This window comes from Arachis ipaensis, chromosome B4 (genome assembly GCF_059453495.1).
Source record: "Arachis ipaensis isolate K30076 ecotype BB chromosome B4, ASM5945349v1, whole genome shotgun sequence".
NCBI classification, from domain to species: domain Eukaryota; kingdom Viridiplantae; phylum Streptophyta; class Magnoliopsida; order Fabales; family Fabaceae; genus Arachis; species Arachis ipaensis.
The window spans coordinates 32,071,485-32,095,514 of NC_142439.1; the positions used below are offsets into that span (position 1 = coordinate 32,071,485).

General features: G+C 36.2%; 2 protein-coding genes and 1 non-coding gene across 3 annotated transcripts; 1 reads left to right on the forward strand and 2 right to left on the reverse strand.

Moving 5' to 3' along the window:
* The first annotated feature begins 2,261 nt into the window (after positions 1 to 2,261).
* On the forward strand, positions 2,262 to 5,006 carry DRT111 (D111/G-patch domain-containing protein). Its single transcript, XM_088483032.1, has 2 exons — positions 2,262 to 3,300; positions 4,433 to 5,006. Exons 1-2 carry the CDS (start codon positions 2,401 to 2,403, stop codon positions 4,727 to 4,729), a joined length of 1,197 nt encoding a protein of 398 aa, XP_088339158.1. The 5' UTR covers positions 2,262 to 2,400; the 3' UTR covers positions 4,730 to 5,006.
* A 276-nt stretch (positions 5,007 to 5,282) lies between these two features.
* Positions 5,283 to 7,169, reverse strand: LOC107639145 (B3 domain-containing protein Os06g0112300-like). Its single transcript, XM_016342578.3, has 3 exons — positions 7,012 to 7,169; positions 6,649 to 6,821; positions 5,283 to 5,916 (listed from the first exon to the last, which is right to left on the reverse strand). The coding sequence occupies exons 1-3, from the start codon at positions 7,031 to 7,033 to the stop codon at positions 5,539 to 5,541; spliced, it is 573 nt and encodes a 190-aa protein (XP_016198064.1). The 5' UTR covers positions 7,034 to 7,169; the 3' UTR covers positions 5,283 to 5,538.
* Positions 7,170 to 18,235: 11,066 nt separating this feature from the next.
* Positions 18,236 to 18,343, reverse strand: LOC148567099 (small nucleolar RNA R71). The gene has a single exon (XR_015881793.1). It is a non-coding gene; the product is annotated as a small nucleolar RNA R71 (small nucleolar RNA).
* Between the last annotated feature and the right edge of the window lie 5,687 nt (positions 18,344 to 24,030).

A 24,030-nucleotide genomic window follows, 5' to 3' on the forward strand; every position in this document is an offset into this window, starting at 1 on the left:
CATGAAAGTAAGGATCTTGAACCAAGATCAGTCGAAGAATGTCGACAAAAGAATGATTGGCCAAAATAGAAAAAAGTCATGAAGGTTGAATTAGACTCACTTGCAAAACGTGAAGTCTTTGGACCTGTAATCCGTACACCTGAAGATGTAAAACCTGTTGGATACCGATGGGTATTTGTGAGAAAACGAAATGAGAAAAATGAAGTTGTGCGCTATAAAGCCCGACTTGTGGCACAAGGTTTTTCACAAAAGCCCGGTATAGATTATGAAGAAACGTATTCCCCTGTAGTGGATGCGATAACATTACGTTATTTGGTCAGTTTATCTGCATATCATAAACTACATATGCATTTAATGGATGTGGTAACAGCCTATTTATACGGCTCATTAGATTGGGATATCTATATGAAAGTCCCTGAAGGACTAAAGATATCTAAACAATCCAATGAATATTCACAAGGATTATACTCAGTTAAATTGCAAATATCTTTATATGGTCTAAAGCAATCTGGACGAATGTGGTATAATCGTCTTATTGAGTATTTGGCCAAAAACGGATTTAAGAATGATGATATCTGCCCATGTGTTTTCATAAAGAAAACTGCATCTGGATTCATTATTATTGCTGTGTACGTTGATGATTTAAATATCATTGGAACTCCTGAAGAGATTCCAACAATTATAAAAACTCTAAAGGAAGAGTTTGAGATGAAAGATCTTGGAAAGACTAAATTTTGTCTCGGCCTGCAGATTGAACCTACAAAAAATGGGATCTTTATTCATCAAACAACATATACAGAAAAGATCTTGAAAAGATTTTATATGGATAAGTCGTATCCATTAAGTACCCCAATGATTGTAAGATCTTTAGATGTGGAAAAGGATCAATTCCGTCCTAAAGAAGAGAATGAAGATATCATTGGTCCTGAAGTACCATATCTTAATGCCATTGGAGCGCTAATGTATCTTGTTAATAATACGCGACCTGACATATCATTCGCGGTGAATTTACTAGCAAGATATAGTTCCTCTCCAACCAGAAGACATTGGAGTGGAATCAAACAGATCTTTCGATATCTTCATGGAACGGTTGATATGGGATTGTTTTATCCCTATGGATCCAAGTCACAATTAGTTGGCTATGCAGATGCTGGATATTTGTCTGATCCACATAAAGGGAGATCTCAAACAGGATACCTATTCATATATGGTGGTACAACTATATCATGGAGGTCCACGAAACAGATGATTGTAGCAACATCCTCTAATCATGCTGAAATACTAGCGATACATGAAGCTAGTCGCGAGTGTTTTTGGCTAAGGAGTGTGATCCAATATATTCTGTCATCATGTGGATTGATTGATCAGAAGATAGCTCCAACTGTCCTGTTTGAAGATAATACAGCATGTATTGCTCAACTTAGAGGCGGATATATCAAAGGTGATAGAACAAAGCATATTTCTCCCAAATTCTTCTTCACTCGTGATCTTCAAAATCAAGGGACAATTGATGTCCAACAGATCCGCTCAAGTGATAATCTGGCAGATTTATTCACAAAGTCACTCCCAAAATCTTCTTTTGAAAGATTGGTACATCAGATTGGGATGCGCCGATTTCGAGATATAATATAATGTCGGCAAGGGGGGGAGACTGTACTCTTTTTTCTTTGGTCAGGTTTTTTTCTATTAGGTTTTTCTTGACAAGATTTTTAATGAGGCAGTCCCCATCACTAAAGGATATTGTACTCTTTTTTCTTCAATAAGGTTTTTTTTTTCCTAGATTTTTCTTTAGTAAGGTTTTAACGAGGCAATAATCTTAAATGGTCATCCAAGGGGAGTGTTGTGATAAGAATGGAACGTGGATATGCATTTTTTATGTGGAGCTCATATTTCAAGAATGAAGAATATTAAAGGAGCATTAAAGTTGTAAATGAAGACCCCTTATGTGTATATATAGGAGGTTAAGCCTCTATAACGAACAATATAATCAATCAATAACAATAATCTCTTCTCTCTCTTATACTATTCTCTCTTTCTTATACTACAATATTAATATATTAATTATATTGTGATAGTAATTATAATAAATAAGAATACTAGAATTTCTTACTTACATTTTCTTATTTTATATTTATTATATCTTCCTTAATTATTTATATTACAACAAAATGAACTGATTATTCCCAAATCCCAAATCACAAGTCACACCAAACCGGCTCTGTTACCAAAATAAAACCAAACCGGTTCATCTTCTTCCTATCTATGTATGCCCTAATCAAAGGTCATCGAAACACTATCTGCATCTTCGGCTCGAAACGAGGACTCTGAATTCAGCTTCCACAACCCTCTTACCGGTCGAAATCAGTATTCGGAAGTCATAAAGGGTTTTTAGTTCTTAAAATGCTGGGTGGCCTCTACGGCGACCTTCCTCCACCATCCTCGGCGGAGGAAGAAAAACCCACCACCAACTCCACCGTCTGGTCCACCAGCACCAAGATGGCCCCCGCCACCCTCCGCAAACCCGCCACTGTCTCCGCCCCTCCCGTCACCCTCCTCCGATCTCAATCCAAACCAAAACCCCTCCCCACTCCCTCCTCCTCCTCCAAAATCCCCTCAATCCCTGCTGCTCCGGCACTTCCACCGCCGCCGGTTCTCCCCGACGACCCAGCACACCACCAGCCTGCACTCGTCGGCGTCCAGTCGACGGTGATAGAGGAGTACGACCCCGCCAGGCCCAACGACTACGAGGAGTATCGCCGCGAGCGGAAGCGAAAGGCGAGGGAGGCGGAGATGATGCGTGAGCTGGAGCGGCGGCGCCAGGAGGAGGAGGAGAGAGAGAGGAGAGAGAGGGAGGAGAGAGAAAGAGAGAGGGAGCGGGAGCGGGATTACGGCGATTCCAGGTTGAATATTTCCGGCGAGGAAGCGTGGAGGAGGCGTGCTGCCATGAGTAGTGGAGGTGGCAGCGGTGGTGGTGGCGGCGCTGTTCCGCGATCCCCGTCGCCACCAGGGAATTTGGATGGTTTTAGCATTGGGAAGTCGGAGACTGGCGGGTTGGGGCTTGGGGCAGGCGGGCAGATGACGGCGGCGCAGAGGATGATGGCGAAAATGGGGTGGAAGGAAGGACAGGGGCTTGGGAAGCAAGAACAAGGAATCACTACTCCATTGATGGCAAGGAAAACTGATAGAAGAGCTGGTGTTATTGTGAATGCCAGTGAGAACAGTAGTAATAAGCCTGAGAAGAAGGTGAAGAGTGTTAACTTCCATGGGGTTCCTACTAGGGTGCTCCTACTTAGGAACATGGTATGTATATTCAATAGTTCATGCTACATTTTTTTTATTGTGATTCATTTAATATGATTTGGCTATTATTTCCTTCTTATTAGTCTTTGAGATAAATGCCAGTGTCATGTTTTTGTGCTAGAGGCAAATGAGGGCTCAAAAGACCATAGTTGAAATTGTTATGGAGATTTATATATACCCGTTTGATAAGTTTAAGTGACAGAGAGAGTAGTTTAGATTTAAGTATGATTTATGCCGCTATCCATGGAGTCAAGGCCAGGGAGAGCTTAGTTTTTGTTGCTATGTTATGGGCAACTAGTTTGAGAGCTAGGGAGCCTATTCTATGAGAATTGTTTGGCAATGCTGTGTTGCCTTGCTGTTCTCATTACCTGCATCTTGTATTTCTAGCTGTCTAGGCCTAAGTATCTTGTTATTGTTGTAATTGTCATCGTTTGTTATTGTTGATCATTTAATAGGAGTAGTCAATTCACTCAATTGTCATAGTTGTTAGTTTTGTTATGATGGCGGTATAGACATAGAAGTATAGCTGAGATGATCTCAAGGGATTCATTTAGCCATTCCAATTTAATTACTAAGTTGCTCTCTGCTGCTGGCCATTTTTCTTGGTTGTCTTGTTTGAAAGAGTTTTTGAAGGTGCATATTCTTTTTGGCAGTTTTTTCCATATAAGCTTTCACTATGTGATTGAGGATGTCGTATCTATAATTTAAAAACCTTGGGAACTGATTCGAGTAAGTGTGGACAATGTCAATATTGCAATTTGAAGCCAAAATGCATTTTGCTCCCCCCCCCCCCTCTTCTCTCTCTCTCTCTCCCCAAAAAATTAAAATAATTGTAATTTGCAAATTATGAAACTATCTGCATTACATACACAACTACATCACAATTATGGCCGAGTTAAGAAGGAAAGGTGTGTGTTGGCATCATAACAAACAAAGCATACTTTTGAGTGTTGTATCATTAGGGAAGCCACTGATTAAGTGATTATTGTATATTAGCATGCATAATTTTCTGATTAGTTAGTTTGATGTGCCTTGATTAAGCTCTTTCCATTTTCTCCTGCTAAAGTTGAATATCTTGTTTATGAAGCATTCTTTCTAAGTACTGTGTCATGTTTATGCTTTCTTGTTGAAGGTGGGTCCTGGTGAGGTAGATGATGAACTAGAAGAGGAGGTAGGATCAGAATGTGCCAAGTATGGAACTGTAACTCGGGTTTTGATATTCGAGATAACAGAGCCAAATTTCCCTACTGATGAAGCAGTAAGAATTTTCGTGCAATTTGAGAGATCAGAGGAAACAACCAAAGCTTTAATTGACCTTAATGGTCGGTACTTTGGAGGTAGAGTGGTGCAGGCCTCATTTTATGACGAGGAGAAGTTCGGCAAGAATGAGTTAGCTCCAATGCCAGGAGAAATTCCTGGTTTTTCCTGACAGGAAAAGACTCGTTGATTTCCATACAGTTGACCCTGGTGATTGCTCTGAAATCTTGAAATTGAAGGTTCAGTGTTTCATTACATTATAAGATAATTTAGCATTGTGTTGTACTTCGGATTCAATCATGGTCGAAGTGTGTTGTAAGGATGACAAAGGGTTGCTGCTCAAAGAATTATTGTGATGAAAAAAGAACAAACTTCACTGTTAGCTAGCTAGTTCTAACGATTTTCATTGTACATTGGAAGTTCCTTTATGTGATGGTCGAATTTTGAAATTGAGATCCTAATGATTAGTTATTACGGTGTCAGATTCTATACTCTGATACCATGATAGATTAATCGCTGTTAGTGAGAATAGAAACAAAATTCGAAAAAATTAGGATTGTTTCATTTCCTTTTTGAGATTCAACTTTGTATTCATTGTCTGCATTGCACGATTCTTGCAATCCGCATGGTTGAATATTTTGTATTTGGTCATTTTCAATAAAATATAAGAACGATCACACTCCAAAAGATTATCCAACCCAAAGAGTAAATCAAGAAAAACTGTATACAAATTCCAAATCTCCTGCATTCATTTAGCTAGAGAATTGATATGGAGAATCATAGCACATAAACTCCGAACAAGTTGCAGAAATCTATGACCCGATTTCACCTCTGAACCATCTCAGAAATGAGGTTTCCACGCCTAGAAGGCTAACTTCTAGTAGTTACAGATAGTGGTGTCTTGTACTCATTCTACTTCATACACCAAACTGAATGCTAATAACACATTGAAAAGTAAATGAAATGCATTGTAATTCTATACTAGTCAATGAGAATTGGCATTTCTGCACTGTTGCGGTTTTCTGCACTTTTACCTCCTGGCTTTTCTGCAATCTTGGCCCTGGCCTTTTTCTTTTCCTTCTCTTTTTCTTTCCTTTTAAGAAAAGTTTCAGGGAGGTCACCTCTAAGAATTTGAACTTGGAAGACAAGTTTCTCTTCACTCGACTCCTTGAGTTCAAAGACGCAAGCGTCCCCAACCTCCAAATGATTATCAACAGCAAATTTTTTCCAGCCTCTGTGGTTAAAGAACTTCTTGTAACTTTTGCCGAGTCCGCAATACTGCATGTCCCAGCTCTTGCTTCCATACTTGAGAATAGCTGGGACTTCAGCTGAAGGAAGTGTTAATTCGTTTGAAACCGGCTACATACCAACAATACAAGATGTAAATGATTCTACCCCAGCATTTCAGAAAAACAGTTTTGTTTCTAACAGTGTGAAAGAATATTATCAATATTGATCTCCAACATAAACATTACGTTGTCTTGTCTGAGCTCAACGCTTCTGAAGGCAGAGTAAAGAAGCAAATTTCCAGAATAGGACACAAAGAAATGTAACTTTAAAACACTGGTCATCTATGTTTCACCAAAATACATGTGTGAAATTTGGTCTAATGTTGAATTTTGTTACCTTATGCCTTTCTATGTGTAAAGTTGTGCATCTTTTTATTTGAATATTTGCACTTATTTTGGCCTTGTTTGTACATTAAGCCAACATACATCTCTCTGTTGCTGATTGGGGTGTGTGATTCCTTTTATGTGAATCTCACACTCTATCTAATGATATGCCACAGAAGTGTATGTCGGCTTGGTATACGAAACAAAATAAATACACAAAACCTTTGTCATATTTATCCACTCCAAATCCAGACAAATAGTTTTAAGATTTTCGCGTTGCATAACGCCAACATGACTCACGTCCTCACCATCATTGAACTCACAATCGTGGTGAGAATGTGAGTTGAGTTTGTCTAAGACGTACATTTATATTACTATACCTAATTATGGCCATTTGACATCTCAATAAGATGTCTTTATATTAGAGAGGCAAATGCAATAATAACATATTTGTGTGTAATAAAAAGTATGGGATTACCATGCTAAAGCAAGGATAAATATGTGATTTTGAAATAATCACATGATAGAATGGGCATCCTGAAAGTGGTTGAATGTCATCATCCCCCGGCAAATTTGTTGTAGGACCGGGCACGGTTTTCAACGGGGCTATGTTTTCTATTACAACTCCAGAACTACTTGCAATGAAGTTCACTGCAAAATTTGAATTAGATGAAGTTAGTTTTGGAAAAAAGAAAATTAATTGTACTGGGCCACCAGGACATCCCCATTCTCATATATTATTAGGAGTTAAACTTAAGAATATTTATAGTTAAAGGTAACATTTGTAAAAAAAATGGTCTTGTTTTATGTCAACCTAAGTGACTAGCCCTAAAAGTTTTACCTTTTGAGTTTGACGTACTCATTTTGTGCTGCAAATCTAGACAAGAAAAATGTGAAAATTAAAAATAACAGGTGCAGGAGAAGGATCTACATGCCAAACAAGATTCGAGGTTAAGTATCGCGCACCTGGAGGAGATGGTGTAAAATACTAAAATAAGAGACAATGATGATATGTTTGTTTGAAGAGAAAAAGAAAGAAAAGAAAAGGAAAAGGAAAATGATTATTTTTTATTGTTTGGTTGAGGAAGGAAATTAAAGAAGAAAGAAAAGAGATAAGATTTGAAAGTAATACCATCTTTTTTACTAAGAAAAAAAAAGGAGAAGAAAAATGATTATTTTTTATTGTTTGGTTGAGTAAGGAAATTAAAGAAGAAAAAGAGATAAGACTTGAAAGTAACACTATCCTTCTTACTTTTTTTTATGGGACAAAAACAGTGTTGAAGAAAATACAATAATAAAAATGAAGATATTATTCTTTGTTACTTTATATGCTAATTATTAATTATATAGTAAAGTTATCATTTTTTTTGTTATTAAACCATGTTATTTCTTCTTATTTTATATACTTTATTAATTATATAGTAAAAATATACAATAATTTTGTTAATATTATTTTAATTTTATATTTATTTATATTTAAATTAATTATATTTTTATTATTCATAATTATTAATATAAATTTTATTAAACATATATAAATAAAAATATCATTTTTATTAATTATAGTATCATTATTCTATTTATGATTTTATGATATTTATTAAATATTATTTTTTAATAAAAATAATATAATAAATATAAACTAATTAATTAATTATTGAAATAAAAAATAATTATTTTAGTATGAAAATAAAATTAAAAAATTTTTATTATAAAAAGATACTAAAATTTTATATATTCATTTGATGATAACTGGATTATAACTTGTTGATTATAATTTGTTGAAATTTGATTGTTTTTAAAATATTAGTAAAGATATCTATTTTAAATTTTAATTTTAGACTTTTCACTATTTTATATTTTTTTTATTTACGTAGGACCAGTTCTATCGATTCAACTAGTAACTTATCGGTTGAACCAATAAACTAATGAACTAATAGTCTGACCGGTTCGATCACCAGTTCAGTTCTTACAACTATAGACAAGACTAATTGACTAGGAAAATTCTATAAAATTGATGTTATAATTAAACAGATCTGCTACACATCCAAGGCTTATTGCCATCCAAGTCCAACCAAGCAGGTCCAATACCAATAAAAACCACTCATTAAAAGAGCGTGTATACGTGCTCGAAATCCTAGAAAACGTTACTTGTCTCTTCGCGCTCTAATATGAAAAACCATTCATATCTCCTACTCAAAACTGTAACAAAATAATTTAAAATCTCTCTCAAAATCTTTCAAATTCTCTACGAAAACTACTGCAAAATCCGGTGGTGCGTTTGAGATCATCAACAAAAAAAAAAAGATTCCTCAACGTACTGACAAAACTACTTGTTCATTATGTTCAGTTTTTTCCTTCGCATTTCTTGTATTTTTCACATTTCTATTAGTTTGATTTAGGGTTTAGTGGATCGAGTCCATTCATTTAGTAGATCGAGTTTCTCTAATTCAATTTTTTCTTGTTTTTCTCTGTAACTAGGGCATCTAATGAAACTGTGTTGTTAATTTATTGGTTCTGATAAATAATTTCGGTTCATTTCTTAGTTTAATTGAGATTCATTTGGATCCAGAAATGAATTAGACGTGTTTTTATTGATGATTGAGTCTTTTTGACTACTTGTTCAAATCTGAACTAATTTCGGTTCATTTGTGTGTTAATTGAGGTTCACTTGATGCTGCTGATAAGTATTGACCAAATTTTTTATTCTTTAAGTAATTTTGGTTCATTTTTTAGTTTAATTGAGGGTTCATTTGGATCCATAAATGAATTCGAGGTGTTTTTATTGATGATTGAGTCTTTTTTACTGCTTGTTCAAATTTGAACTAATTTTGGTTCATTTGTGTGTTAATTGAGGTTCACTTGATGTTGCTTATAAGTATTGACCAAAATTTTTATTCTTTAAGTTATTTCGGTTCATCTCTTAGTTTAATTGAGTTTCATTTGGATCCAGAAATAAATTCGACGTGTTTTTGTTGATAATTGAGTCTTTTTGACTGCTTGTTCAAATCTGAACTAATTTTCGTTCATTTGTGTCTTAATTGAGGTTCACTTGATGCTGATGATAGTATTGACCAAATTTTTTATTCCTTAACTAATTTCGATTCATTTTTTAGTTTAATTGAGGTTCATCTGGATCCAGAAATGAATTCGATGTATTTTTATTGATGATTGTGTCTTTTCGATTGCTTGTTTAAATCTGAACTAATTTTGATTTATTTGTGAATTAACTGAGGTTCACTTGATGCTGCTGTTAAGTATTGACCAAATTTTTTATTCCTTAAGTAATTTCGGTTCATTTCTTAGTTTAATTAAGGTTCATTTGGTTTCGTTTGGCTTGACTTTGCTAAACTTGTTCAAGTGTGCTTGTTTAGTTAGTTATAGCTCCAATTTTTATCCGTTGTATATATTCAATGTCTTTTTGTTAATAATTGAGTCTTTTTTACTGCTTGTTTAAATTTGAATTAATTTCGGTTTATTTGTGAATTAATTGAGGTTCAATTCATGCTGTTGCTAAGTATTCACCAATTTTTTTATTCCTTAAGTAATTTCGATTCATTTCGGTTAATTTTTAGTTTATTTCGATTCATATGAATAAATTTCTTTCAATTATAGGAACAAGTTGATGCTTTCAGGTATGAATATGGTCCAACCATTCTCTTGGACAAGATAAATAAATTGAGTGACAAAGTCATCCGCTGCCTTCTCAAGTCCTTTTTGTAGATTCTCATCTGGGGATATAGAAAGTAAATAGATTCAATCTTCTAAATTATAATGAATTTCTATTAACATTCTTGAACACTATTTTGTAAGGAATTATAAATTTTAATATATATATATATATATATATTTAAAATATTTTTTTAAATTCCTTTTCATTTATTTGTTGGAAATGTCTCGGTTGTATTGAGATTACATTAATTTGAATGAATTTAGGTTCACACTGAATATATTGAATATATTTATCAAACCTCAACAGTGGCAAAAACACAAATGAATCGAAATTTAGTCACAAATGAATCGAAATATTCTCTAATAAACAGATACAACACAATTGCAGAAGCTAATTTGAAAAACCAAAAAGTGACTATTCAATAAAACATAACATAAATCAGAAATTAACCCTCATTTTCATCAAAGGGAAAAATATTATATGAGTAAAACATAAATGAACCAAAATTTATTTTACTAAACACTGAAATTTCTATCATAGTGCATCATATCCTCTCCAGGATAATTCATATCTTGTGCATGATAAAGGCTGGAGCTTGACTGAATCATTGATCCACCATCTAAAAGGTTCAACTGCAAAAGAAGTAATTGTTGAAGAATAAACCGAAATATTATCATAACAATACCATTATGTAATAACAAATAAACCGAAAATTGTGCATTCTATAAATTCAGAAACTCCTGCATTCTATCTAAATTTAAATTCATAAACAACACTAGTTTTAGCAAAGTAGAATGAAATTATTGATTATCACTTTATTCAATTGCATTAGATTCCATTCAATTCAAAAAAAAATTTGAAAGAGCTCAACAGTCACGTGGAGCAAGAAAAGACAGATAAGAACCATAAAAGACAAAACAACTCCTATGTCATCTCTGGCATAGCCATCAACAACATGAGTTATTTATCACACCACTCTGTAGCACATGAAAACGATTGATCCATGATAAACAGATAAATGCCGGTCAAGAATTATCAAAAGTATTTTTTCCAAATCATCGTTGCAAGTACAGTCTTGACCGACAAGATTTTCGCTATCGAATTTAAAATGTGTCACAAATGAAATAAATAACCGGGAGTAAAATTCCGAGTCGTTTCCCTAGAAGTTGACACAAAATGCAAATTATTGGTTGTGATTTTCCTAGAAATTTTTAAGGTTGAGAACAAGAGAAATAAATAACTAGAAATTAAAGCAATGAATAATTAGCAAGAGTTGTAAAATAATCAATATAAAAAGCCTTGGTTAGGGGTGAGAATTGGAAATTCTATCCTTATTGTCTTTCCCAAGTGTGATGGTAAAAGCTCATTGCTCTCACTTAGTTATCCTCAAACAAGTGGAGAAAAGTCAAGTGAAACAATTAGCCTTAACTCACAAGTCCTAGTTACTTCGTAGGGAAGAACTAGAGTTGGTGAGTCTCAAGCTAATTGGCAATTTCCAATTACAGATTAATACTTGGGTATAATAATTCAAGTGACTCCAATTATCAACCCCCAACCAAGCAAGGAAATCTACTCCATTATATTGGATGACATTTCCTCAAACACTTGGTGGGCGAAAATAAAATATGATAAATATGACAAAATAATTCAATCCAAATTACCACTAACAATAATCAATCATAACAAAATAAAAAATAATAATAGATATAAAAACAACTCAATGCATTAATAAAATTCAAAGGTAATAAGATCCAAACATGGATTCAAAATAATCAAATGAAAAAATGGAAAAGAGGAATAAAGGGATTAGAGAAGAAAAACTATAAGGAAAATGACTCCAAATGAAGGTGAACACAGCTTCTCCCCGATCAAATTGCAAGTAAACTAAGAAAAACCAAAAATCCTAGAGAGAAGTGGGAGTTTCTCTCACTAGAAGTCAAAATTAATAAAAAATTAAGCTAAAGTGTGAAAGTGTCCAGTCTCAGCTCCATCCCAGCCTCTAGTCTGCATTTTCAAACTTGAAACTGGGTCCAAATAAGCCCAGAAATTGCCCCCAGCGAGTTCTGTTAATTGTAGCACGTGACGCTCGTCATGCTTACGTGTCAGCCACGCGTACGCATCATCCACGCATATGTGTCGGTGGGCTTTGCACAAGGTCACGCGTACACATAAGTCACGCGTACACGACAATGGTCGATGCTCCTGGTCACGCGTACGCATCAGTCATGCATACGCGTCAGTGAAAAATGGCTTGATCACGCGTACGCGTCAGCCATGTGCGCGCGTCGCCTCCAGCTTCTCTAATCTTCAAATTCTTGTGTTTCTTCCACTTTAGCATGCTTCCTCTTCATCCTCTATACCATTCCTGCTCTATAATTCCTGTAATCACTTAACACACATATCACGGCATCGAATAGTAATAACAAAGGATTAAAATTAGCGATTTAAAGGCCTGGGAAGCATGTTTTCAATCATAGCATAAAATTGGGAAGGAAACTTAAAAACATGCAATTTACATGAATAAGTGTGAGAGTAGTTGACAAAATCCACTCAATTCAGTCCAAAATATATCATAAAATAGTGGTGTATCAAATCTCCCCACACTTAAACATTAGCATGTCCTCATGCTAAGTTCATGTGAGCCAAAAAGAGTGAAAGAAAAATGGTGAGACTTATGCAATGCAATTTATCTATAAGGATGCAACTACATGCTAAATGCTTCTACCTATTTAGTTAAAAGTAAACAAATTCTCCAAGAACACATATAAACTGAATTCCACTAATTTAAATCTCAAAATGAAGTACAAGTAGGCTTGCAAGAAGAAAGCTCATAAGAGCTGGGAACAAAGAATCGAGCATCGAACCCTCACTGGAAGTGTATACACTTTAATCACTCTAGTGTTTGAGGGTCGATTCTCTCGGTTCTCTACTAATCTTTCTTTCTAAGGCTTGCTCTTCTTCTACCAACGAACAAAAATTTAATGCACAAATACACATATCAAGAGGTCTTTTCAAGGGTTGTAGTGGGGGTTAGGGTCAAGGTAGGAATGTATTTGGTTAAGTGGACTAAAATTCGAATCCTTGATTAACCTAAAATTTCCACCTAACCTAAGACATTCCATGTCATTACAATGCAAATTCTAACCACCCGTTGATTATTTTTCCATAAATTCATGCACCTTGATATCTTTTGGGTACAAATTATATGCATTAATTCAATTATTTACCTTGGGGCATTGTGTCCCTTTTTTATTGCTTTCTCTTTTTCTTTTCTTTTTCTCTTCTTCTTTTTTTTTTTGTTTTTTGAAATGAGTTAATGCATATGATTAATGTGCTGGATGCATGAACAAGTGCCCAAACTATTTTCATCTTTTCATATAAGACTATAAAATACCCATTTCCCAAATCAAGTATTCCCCAATCCCAAATTACCCATACTTAATTTATGTGCATTCTCATTAGTCTAAGCTAACCAAGGATTCAAATTAGGGACATTTATTATTTTTACTTAGAGTTAATGATGTGCTAAAATAATGAATAAATGGGATCAAATAGGCTCAATATTGGGTTGCAAAGGGTAATGAAAGGGTAAGGCCATATGGGTATATGAGTTATAGTAAAATAAAGGCCTCAATCATATAAGTGCATGCATACATCAACCAGTGAAAATATAGAATCAAGCAAGACAAAGATCACAATTTTAGAGAGAACAACACACACCAAAAAATCATTAGTTGATAGATGCAACCAATCAAATAGGTTAAAAAAAAAACTCACAAGGCTTGTGTGTTTGAGCTCTAAAACCATGTTCCAAATTAAATTTTTTCAGGCAAGTTCAACAAAATTTTAATTCAAACTAGTTAGATACCCTAAAACAGTTTCTTGGACAAGAATTTATCACTTCAACCAAGTAGTATCTAAATGCAAGCAACTAACTACATGATGCGTGAGCATCTTCTCTATCTTTTCCTAGTGAATTTGCATTCAAATTGTTGAGTTTAATCAAGATTTAATTACCTTTAGCCACTATTAAACGCTACTTTGAGTTGTTTGCAATTTATGTTTATTTCAGATAGCATTCGGATGGATTTGACAGAGTTTTGTAGCAGAAAAGGAAGAAAGCGAATGATGCTGTCAACCTCGACCTTCTTGCACTCAAACAGATATAAGTTGAGTTACAGAGATTCAATTGATGTGATTCTAGTGGCATTGGAAAGCTAACTTCCAGAGCTTTCCAATGATATATAATAGTATACCGTTTTCTTCCATTTCGCATGGTGATGAGCAGATAATTTATACGCTTTTTGACATTGTTTTTAGTATGTTTTTAGTAGGATCTAGTTACTTTTAGGGATGTTTTCATTAGTTTTTATGTTAAATTCACATTTTGGACTTTACTATGAGTTTGTATGTTTTTTTGTGATTTCAGGTATTTTCTGGCTAAAATTGAGGGACTTGAGCAAAAATCAGATTCAGAGGTTGAAGAAGGACTGCTGATGCTGTTGGATTCTGACCTCCCTGCACTCAAAGTGGATTTTCTGGAGCTACAGAACTCGAAATGGCGCGCTTCCAAATGCGTTGTAAAGTAGACATCCAGGGCTTTCCAGTAATATATAATAGTCTATATTTTGGCCAAGAATAGACGACATAAACTGGCGTTCAACGCCAGCTCTCTGCCCAAATCTGGCGTCCAGCGCCAGAAAAGGAGCCAAAACCAGAGTTGAACGCCCAAACTGGCATAAAAGTTGGCGTTCAACTCCAAGAAAGACCTCTACACGTGTAACACTCAAAGCCCAGCCCAAGCACACACCAAGTGGGCCCCGGAAGTGGATTTATGCATCAATTACTTACTTCTGTAAACCCTAGTAGCTAGTTTATTATAAATAGGACCTCTTACTATTGTATTAGACATCTTTGGTCTCAGTTTTAATCCATTGTTCATCTTAGGAGACTATTGATCACGCTTTAGGGGGCTGGCCATCTCGGCCATGCCTGGACCTTCACTTATGTATTTTCATACGGTAGAGTTTCTACACTCCATAGATTAAGGTGTGGAGCTCTGCTGTTCCTCAAAGATTAATGCAAAGTACTACTGTTTTCTATTCAATTCATCTTATTTCGCTTCTAAGATATCCATTCGCACCCAAGAACGTGATGAAAGTGATGATTATGTGTGACGCTCATCACCATTCTCCCCTATGAACACGTGCCTGACAAACACTTCCGTTCTACATGAAATAAGCTAGAATGAATATCTCTTAGATCTCCTAACCAGAATCTTCGTGGCGTAAGCTAGAATGATGGCGGCATTCAAGAGAATCCGGAAAGTCTAAACCTTGTCTGTGGTATTCCGAGTAGGATTCAATGAATGAATGACTGTGACGAGCTCCAAACTCGCGATTGCAGGGCGTTAGTGACAGACTTAAAAGGATAGTAAATCCTATTCCAGCATGATCAAGAACCAACAGATGAATAGCCGTGCCGTGACAGGGTGCGTGAGCATATTATTCACTGAGAGGATAAGATGAAGCCATTGGCAAGGGTGATGCCTCCAGACGATTAGCCGTGCCGTGACAGGGCATTGGATCATTTTCCCGAGAGATGACCGAAAGTAGCCATTGACAGTGGTGATGTATCACATAAAGCCAGCCATGGAAAGGAATAAGACTGATTGGATGAAGATAGCAGGAAAGCAGAGGTTTAGAGGAACGAAAAGCATCTCCATTCGCTTATCTGAAATTCCTACCAATGAATTACATAAGTACCTCTATCCCTATTCTATTATTTATTATTCAAAAACATCATTATCAATTTATATCTGCCTGACTGAGATTTGCAAGGTGACCATAGCTTGCTTCATACCAACAATTTCCGTGGGATTCGACCCTTACTCACGTAAGGTATTACTTGGACGACCCAGTGCACTTGCTGGTTAGTTGTATCGAAGTTGTGACATATTATGAATGTGTAATCACGATTACGCGTACCAAGTTGCTCACGTGCCAGGAATAGTTTGAGCCTGGACATCACAATTTCGTGCACCAAGTTTTTGGCGCCGTTGCCGGGGATTGTTCGAGTTTGGACAACTGACGGTTCATCTTGTTGCTCAGATTAGGTAATTTTCTTTTTATTTTCTTTTCAAAAATTTTTCAAAAAAATATTTCAAAATTTTCTCATCTGTTTTCGAAAAAAAAAATTTTTTTATTCAAAATTTTTAAGAATGAATTCTAGTGTTTCATGAAGCATGTAAAGCCTGGCTGGCTGTAAAGCCATGTCTAAATTTATTTGGACTGAGGCTTGCAATTTGTTATCAAGAGCAATATACCCTCGTGTTAAATGCTGAAGCTTGGCTGGCCATTGGCCATGTCTAGTGTTTTGGACTGGAGTTTTCTTTGAAAGCTTGGCTGGCTAGTGAGCCATGTCTAATTCCTGGACTGAAGCTTCAGACTAAGAATGCAAGATTCCTGGAATTCATATTAAAAATTTTGGAATCCTTATTTTTCTTTTTCATATAATTTTCGAAAAAATCCAAAAAAATTAGAAAATCATAAAAATCAAAAATATTTTTTGTGTTTCTTGTTTGAGTCATGTGTCATGTTATAAGTTTGGTGTCAATTGCATGTGCATCTTGCATTTTTTGAAAATAATCATGCATTCATAGTGTTCTTCATGATCTTCAAGTTGTTCTTGGTAAGTCTTCTTGTTTGATCTTTGCATTTGCATGTTTTTGTGTCTTTTCTTGTTTTTCATATGCATTCTTGAATTCTTAGTGTCTAAGTATTAAAGAATTCTAAGTTTGGTGTCTTGCATGTTTTCTTTGCATTAAAATTTTTTCAAAATTGTGTTCTTGATGTTCATCATGATCTTCATAGTGTTCTTGGTGTTCATCTTGACATTCATAGCATTCTTGCATGCATTCATTGTTTTGATCCATAACTTTCATGCATTGCATCATTTTTCTTGTTTTTCTCTCTCATCATAAAAATTCAAAAATAAAAAAAATATCTTTCCCTTTTTCTCTCATCAAATTCAAAAATTTGGATTGACTTTTTCAAAATTTTTTAAAAATCAAGTTGTTTCTTATGAGTCAAATCAAATTTTCAATTTGAAAATCTTATCTTTTTCAAAATCTTTTTCAAAAATCAAATCTTTTTCAAATTTCTTAGTTATTTTCGAAAATTCCAAAAATATTTTTCAAAAATCTTTTTCTTATTTTTATACCAAATTTTCGAAAATAACAATAGCAATTAATGTTTTGATTCAAAAATTTCAAGTTTGTTACTTCCTTGTTAAGAAAGATTCAAACTTTAAGTTCTAGAATCATATCTTGTGATTTCTTGTGAATCAAGTCATTAATTGTGATTTTAAAAATCAAATCTTTTTCAAAAAAAAAAAACTAATTTCTATCTTATCTTTTCAAAAATATCTTCTCATCATATCTTTTTCAAAAATTTGATTTCAAAATATCTTTTCTAACTTCCTAACTTCTTATCTTTTCAAAATTGATTTTCAAAATTTGTTTCAACTAACTAACTAACTTTTTGTTTGTTTCTTACCTTTTTCAAAACCACCTAACTAACTCTCTCTCTATTTTCGAAAATATCTTCCCCCTTTTTCAAAATTTCTTTTTAATTAACTAATTATTTTAATTTTTTATTCTAATTTTCGAAAAATTACTAACACTTTTCAAAAACTATTTTCGAAAATCACTAACTCCTTTTTCAAAAATAATTTTCGAAAATTATCTTCTCTCTCATCTCCTTCTATTTGTTTATTCATCTACTAATATCTCTCCCTCACTCACAAAAAAAAAAGGATCTCTATTATTATTATTTTTCTGTGCCCTCTTCTTTGTCATATGAGCAGGAACAAGGACAAGAATATTCTTGTTGAAGCAGATCTAGAACCTGAAAGGACTCTAAAGAGGAAACTAAGAGAAGCTGAATTACAACAAACCAGCAAGCACCTGTCAGAAATTATCAAACAGGAAAAGAAGATGGCAGTTGAAAATAATAATAATGCAAGGAGAATGCTTGGTGACTTTACTGCACCTAATTCCAATTTACATGGAAGAAGCATCTCCATTCCTGCCATTAGAGCAAACAATTTTGAGCTGAAACCTCAATTAGTTTCTCTGATGCAGCAGAACTGCAAGTTTCATGGACTTCCATCTGAAGATCCTTTTCAGTTCTTAACTGAATTCTTGCAGATATGTGATACTGTTAAGACTAATGGAGTAGATCCTGAAGTCTACAGGCTCATGCTTTTCCCTTTTGCTGTAAGAGACAGAGCTAGATTATGGTTGGATTCTCAACCCAAAGACAGCCTGAACTCTTGGGATAAGCTGGTCACGACTTTCTTAGCCAAGTACTTTCCTCCTCAAAAGCTGAGCAAGCTTAGAGCTGATGTTCAAACCTTCAGACAGAAAGAAGGTGAATCCCTCTATGAAGCTTGGGAAAGATACAAACAGTTGACCAAAAAGTGTCCTTCTGACATGCTTTCAGAATGGACCATCCTGGATATATTCTATGATGGTTTATCTGAGCTATCAAAGATGTCACTGGACACTTCTGCAGGTGGATCCATTCACCTAAAGAAAACGCCTGCAGAAGCTCAAGAACTCATTGACATGGTTGCTAATAACTAGTTCATGTACACTTCTGAAAGGAATCCTGTGAGTAATGGGACGCCTCTGAAGAAGGGAGTTCTTGAGGTTGATACTCTGAATGCCATATTGGCTCAGAACAAAATATTGACTCAGCAAGTCAATATGATTTCTCAGAGTCTGAATGGAATGCAAGCTGCATCCAACAGTACTCAAGAGGCATCTTCTGAAGAAGAAGCTTATGATCCTGAGAACCCTGCAATAGCAGAGGTGAATTACTTAGGTGAACCTTATGGAAACACCTATAACTCATCATGGAGAAATCATCCAAATTTCTCATGGAAGGATCAAAAGCCTAAACAAGGCTTTAATAATGGTGGAAGAAACATGTTTAACAATAATAAACCTTTTCCATCATCCACTCAGCAACAGACAGAGAACTCTGAACAAAATACTTCTAATTTAGCAAACTTAGTCTCTGATCTATCTAAGGCCACTATGAGTTTCATGAATGAAACAAGATCTTCCATTAGAAATTTGGAAGCACAAGTGGGCCAGCTGAGTAAAAGGATCACTGAAATCCCTCCTAGTACTCTCCCAAGCAATACAGAAGAGAATCCAAAAGGAGAGTGCAAGGCCATTGACATAAGCACCATGGCCGAACTCAAAGAAGGAGAGGAGGACGTGAATCCTAAGGAGGAAGGCCTCCTGGGACGTCCAGTGAACAATAAGGAGCTTCCCTCTGAGGAACCAAAGGACTCTGAGGCTCATCTAGAGACCATAGAGATTCCATTAAACCTCCTTATGCCCTTCATGAGCTCTGATGAGTATTCCTCTTCTGAAGAGAATGAGGATGTTACTGAAGAGCAAACTGCCAAGTTTCTTGGTGCAATCATGAAGCTGAATGCCAAATTATTTTGTATTGAGACTTGGGAAGATGAACCTCCCTTGTTCACCAATGAACTAAGTGATCTGGATCAACTGACATTGCCTCAGAAGAGACAGGATCCTGGAAAGTTCACAATACCCTGTACCATAGGCACCATGATCTTTAAAGCTCTGTGTGACCTTGGTTCAGGAATAAACCTCATGCCCCTCTCTGTAGTAGAGAAACTGGGAATCTATGGGGTGCAAGCTGCTAAACTTTCATTAGAGATGGCAGACAGTTCAAGAAAATAGGCATATGGACAAGTAGAGGACGTATTAGTAAAGGTTGAAGGCCTTTACATCCCTGCTGATTTCATAGTCCTGGATACTGGAAAGGAAGAGGATGAATCCATCATCCTATGAAGACCTTTCCTGGCCACAGCAAGAACTGTGATTGATGTTGACAGAGGTGAAATAGTCCTTCAATGGAATGAGGACTCCCTTGTGTTTAAAACTCAAAGATCTCCCTCTGCAACCATAGAGAGGAAGCATGAAAAGCTTCTCTCAAAGCAGAGTCAACCCAAGCCCCCACAGTCAAACTCTAAGTTTGGTGTTGGGAGGCCACAACCAAACTCTAAGTTTGGTGTTAAACTCCCATATCCAAACTCTAAGTTTGGTGTTGGAGAGTTTCAACAATGCTCTGAACATCTATGAGGCTCCATGAGAGCCCACTGTCAAGCTATTGACATTAAAGAAGCGCTTGTTGGGAGGCAATCCAATGTTTCTTTATTTAACTCTATTATTCTTGTTTTTCATGTTTTCTTAGGTTCATGATCATGTGGAGTCACAAAATAAATATAAAAATTGAAAACGGAGTCAAAAACAGCAGAAGAAAAATCACACCCTGGAGGAGCATCTGCCTGGCGTTCAACGCCAGAACAGAGCATGGTTCTGGCGCTGAACACCCAAAATGGGCAGCATTCTGGCGCTGAATGCCCAGAACAAGCATGGTTCTGGCGTTCAACGCCAGAAATGGCAGCAAATGGGCGTTGAACGCCCAAAATGGGCACCAACCTGGCGCTGAACGCCCAGAGTTGTGTGCAAGGGTATTTTGCATGCCTAAATTGGTGCAGGGATGTAAATGCCTTGACACCTCAGGATCTGTGGATCCCACAGGATCATCTCAGGATCTGTGGACCCCACAGGATCCCCACATACCTCCACTCACTCTTCTCTCTTCTCAATCATCCTCTACTCCCAATAAACATTCTTCCCTATTAACCCTTTACCACTCACATCCATACACCCACTTACCTTCAAAATTCAACATCTCTTCCCCACCCAATCCCACCCATATGGCTGAATACACACCTCCTTCCATCTCACCCATATCTTCTTTTTCTTCTTCTATTCCTTCTTCTTTTGCTCGAGGACGAGCAACATTCTAAGTTTGGTGTGGTAAAAGCATAGCTTTTTTGTTTTTTCCATAACCATTGATGGAACCTAAGGCCAGAGAAACCTCTAGAAAGAGGAAAGGGAAGACAAAAGCTTCCATCAAGGGTCTATAGCTCAGTGGTAGAACATTTGACTGCAAATCAAGAGATCCTTAAGTTACCTCAGGGGATATATTTTCTTCCACACAATTATTGGAAGCAACTAAGGGTGGAACATCAAGAGCACTCCATCATCCTTCATGAAATCAGAGAAGATCTAAAAGCAATGAAGGAGGAGCAACAAAGACAAGGAAGAGACATAGAAGAGCTCAAGGACATCATTGGTTCCTCAAGAAGGAAACGCCACCATCACTAAGGTGGATTCATTCCTTGTTCTTGCTTTCTCTGTTTTTTCGTTTTCTATGTTATGTGCTTATCTATGTTTGTGTCTTCATTACATGATCATTAGTAGTTAGTAACTTTGTCTTAAAGTTATAAATGTCCTATGAATCCATCACCACTCTTAAATGAAAAATGTTTTAATTCAAAAGGACAAGAAGTACATGAGTTTCGAATTTATCCTTGAACTTAGCTTAATTATATTGATGTGGTGACAATGCTTCTTGTTTTCTGAATGTATGCTTGAACAGTGCATATGTCTTTTGAAGTTGTTGTTTAAGAATGTTAAATATGTTGGCTCTTGAAAGAATGATGACTAGGAGACATGTTATTTGATAATCTGAAAAACCATAAAAATGATTCTTGAAGCAAGAAAAAGCAGCAAAGAACAAAGCTTGCAGAAAAAAAAATAGGCAAATAAAAAAAAATATAGAAAGAAAAAGCAAGCAGAAAAAGCCAAAGCTCTTAAAACCAAGAGGCAAGAGCAAAAAGCCAATAACCCTTAAAACTAAAAGGCAAGGGCAATAAAAAGGATCCCAAGGCTTTGAGCATCAGTGGATAGGAGGGCCTAAAAGGAATGAAATCCTGGTCTAAGCGGCTAAACCAAGCTGTCCCTAATCATGTGCTCGTGACATGTAGGTGTCAAGTGAAAACTTGAGACTGAGCGGTTAAAGTCAAGGTCCAAAGCAAAAATAAAAGAGTGTGCTTAAGAACCTTGGACACCTCTAATTGGGGACTTTAGCAAAGCTGAGTCACAATCTGAAAAGGTTCACCCACTTATGTGTCTGTGGCATTTATGTATCCGGTGGTAATACTGGAAAACAAAGTGCTTAGGGCCACGGCCAAGACTCATAAAGAAGCTGTGTTCAAGAATCATCATACTGAACTGGGAGAGTCAATAACACTATTCGAAATCTGAAGTTCCTATAGATGCCAATCATTCTAAACTTCAATGGATAAAGTGAGATGCCAAAACTATTCAAGAGGCAAAAAGCTATAAGTCCCGCTTATATGATTGAAGCTATGTTTCATTGATAGTTTGGAATTTATAGTATATTCTCTTCTTTTTATCCTATTTGATTTTCAGTTGCTTGGGGACAAGCAACAATTTAAGTTTGGTGTTGTGATGAGCGGATAACTTATACGCTTTTTGACATTGTTTTTAGTATGTTTTTAGTAGGATCTAGTTACTTTTAGGGATGTTTTCATTAGTTTTTATGTTAAATTCACATTTCTGGACTTTACTATGAGTTTGTGTGTTTTTCTGTGATTTCAGGTATTTTCTGGCTGAAATCGAGGGACTTGAGCAAAAATCAGATTCAGAGGTTGAAGAAGGACTGCTGATGCTGTTGGATTCTGACCTCCCTGCACTCAAAGTGGATTTTCTGGAGCTACAGAACTCGAAATGGCGCGCTTCCAATTGCGTTGTAAAGTAGACATCCAGGGCTTTCCAGCAATATATAATAGTTCATACTTTGGCCAAGAATAGACGACGTAAACTGGCATTCAACGCCAGCTCTCTGCCCAAATCTGGCGTCCAGCGCCAGAAAAGGAGCCAAAACCAGAGTTGAACGCCCAAACTGGCATAAAAGCTGGCGTTCAACTCCAAGAAAGACCTCTACACGTGCAACACTCAAAGCCCAGCCCAAGCACACACCAAGTGGGCCCCGGAAGTGGATTTATGCATCAATTACTTACTTCTGTAAACCCTAGTAGCTAGTTTATTATAAATAGGACCTCTTACTATTGTATTAGACATCTTTGGTCTCAGTTTTAATCCATTGTTCATCTTAGGAGACTATTGATCACGCTTTAGGGGGCTGGCCATCTCGGCCATGCCTGGACCTTCACTTATGTATTTTCATACGGTAGAGTTTCTACACTCCATAGATTAAGGTGTGGAGCTCTGCTGTTCCTCAAAGATTAATGCAAAGTACTACTGTTTTCTATTCAATTCATCTTATTTCGCTTCTAAGATATCCATTCGCACCCAAGAACGTGATGAAGGTGATGATTATGTGTGACGCTCATCACCATTCTCCCCTATGAATACGTGCCTGACAAACACTTCCGTTCTACATGAAATAAGCTAGAATGAATATCTCTTAGATCTCCTAACCAGAATCTTCGTGGCATAAGCTAGAATGATGGCGGCATTCAAGAGAATCCGGAAAGTCTAAACCTTGTCTGTGGTATTCCGAGTAGGATTCAATGAATGAATGACTGTGACGAGCTCCAAACTCGCGATTGCAGGGCGTTAGTGACAGACGCAAAAGGATAGTAAATCCTATTCCAGCATGATCGAGAACCAACAGATGAATAGACGTGCCGTGACAGGGTGCGTGAGCATATTATTCACTGAGAGGATAAGATGAAGCCATTGGCAAGGGTGATGCCTCCAGACGATTAGCCGTGCCGTGACAGGGCATTGGATCATTTTCCCGAGAGATGACCGAAAGTAGCCATTGACAGTGGTGATGTATCACATAAAGCCAGCCATGGAAAGGAATAAGACTGATTGGATGAAGATAGCAGGAAAGCAGAGGTTTAGAGGAACGAAAAGCATCTCCATTCGCTTATCTGAAATTCCTACCAATGAATTACATAAGTACCTCTATCCCTATTCTATTATTTATTATTCGAAAACATCATTATCAATTTATATCTGCCTGACTGAGATTTGCAAGGTGACCATAGCTTGCTTCATACCAACAATCTCCGTGGGATTCGACCCTTACTCACGTAAGGTATTACTTGGACGACCCAGTGCACTTGCTGGTTAGTTGTATCGAAGTTGTGACATATTATGAATGTGTAATCACGATTACGCGTACCAAGTTGCTCACGTGCCAGGAATAGTTTGAGCCTGGACATCACAATTTC

Coding starts and splice junctions, on each gene's coding strand:
- DRT111 (XM_088483032.1), top strand. CDS start 2,401: ATGCTGGGTGGCCTCTACGGCGACCTTCCTCCACCATCCTCGGCGGAG. Junction 3,301..4,432: donor TGCTCCTACTTAGGAACATG/GTATGTATATTC, acceptor TTCTTGTTGAAG/GTGGGTCCTGGTGAGGTAGA.
- LOC107639145 (XM_016342578.3), bottom strand. CDS start 7,033: ATGAGTACGTCAAACTCAAAAG. Junction 6,822..7,011: donor GAGTACGTCAAACTCAAAAG/GTAAAACTTTTA, acceptor CAAATTTTGCAG/TGAACTTCATTGCAAGTAGT. Junction 5,917..6,648: donor TTTATCCTTGCTTTAGCATG/GTAATCCCATAC, acceptor GTTGGTATGTAG/CCGGTTTCAAACGAATTAAC.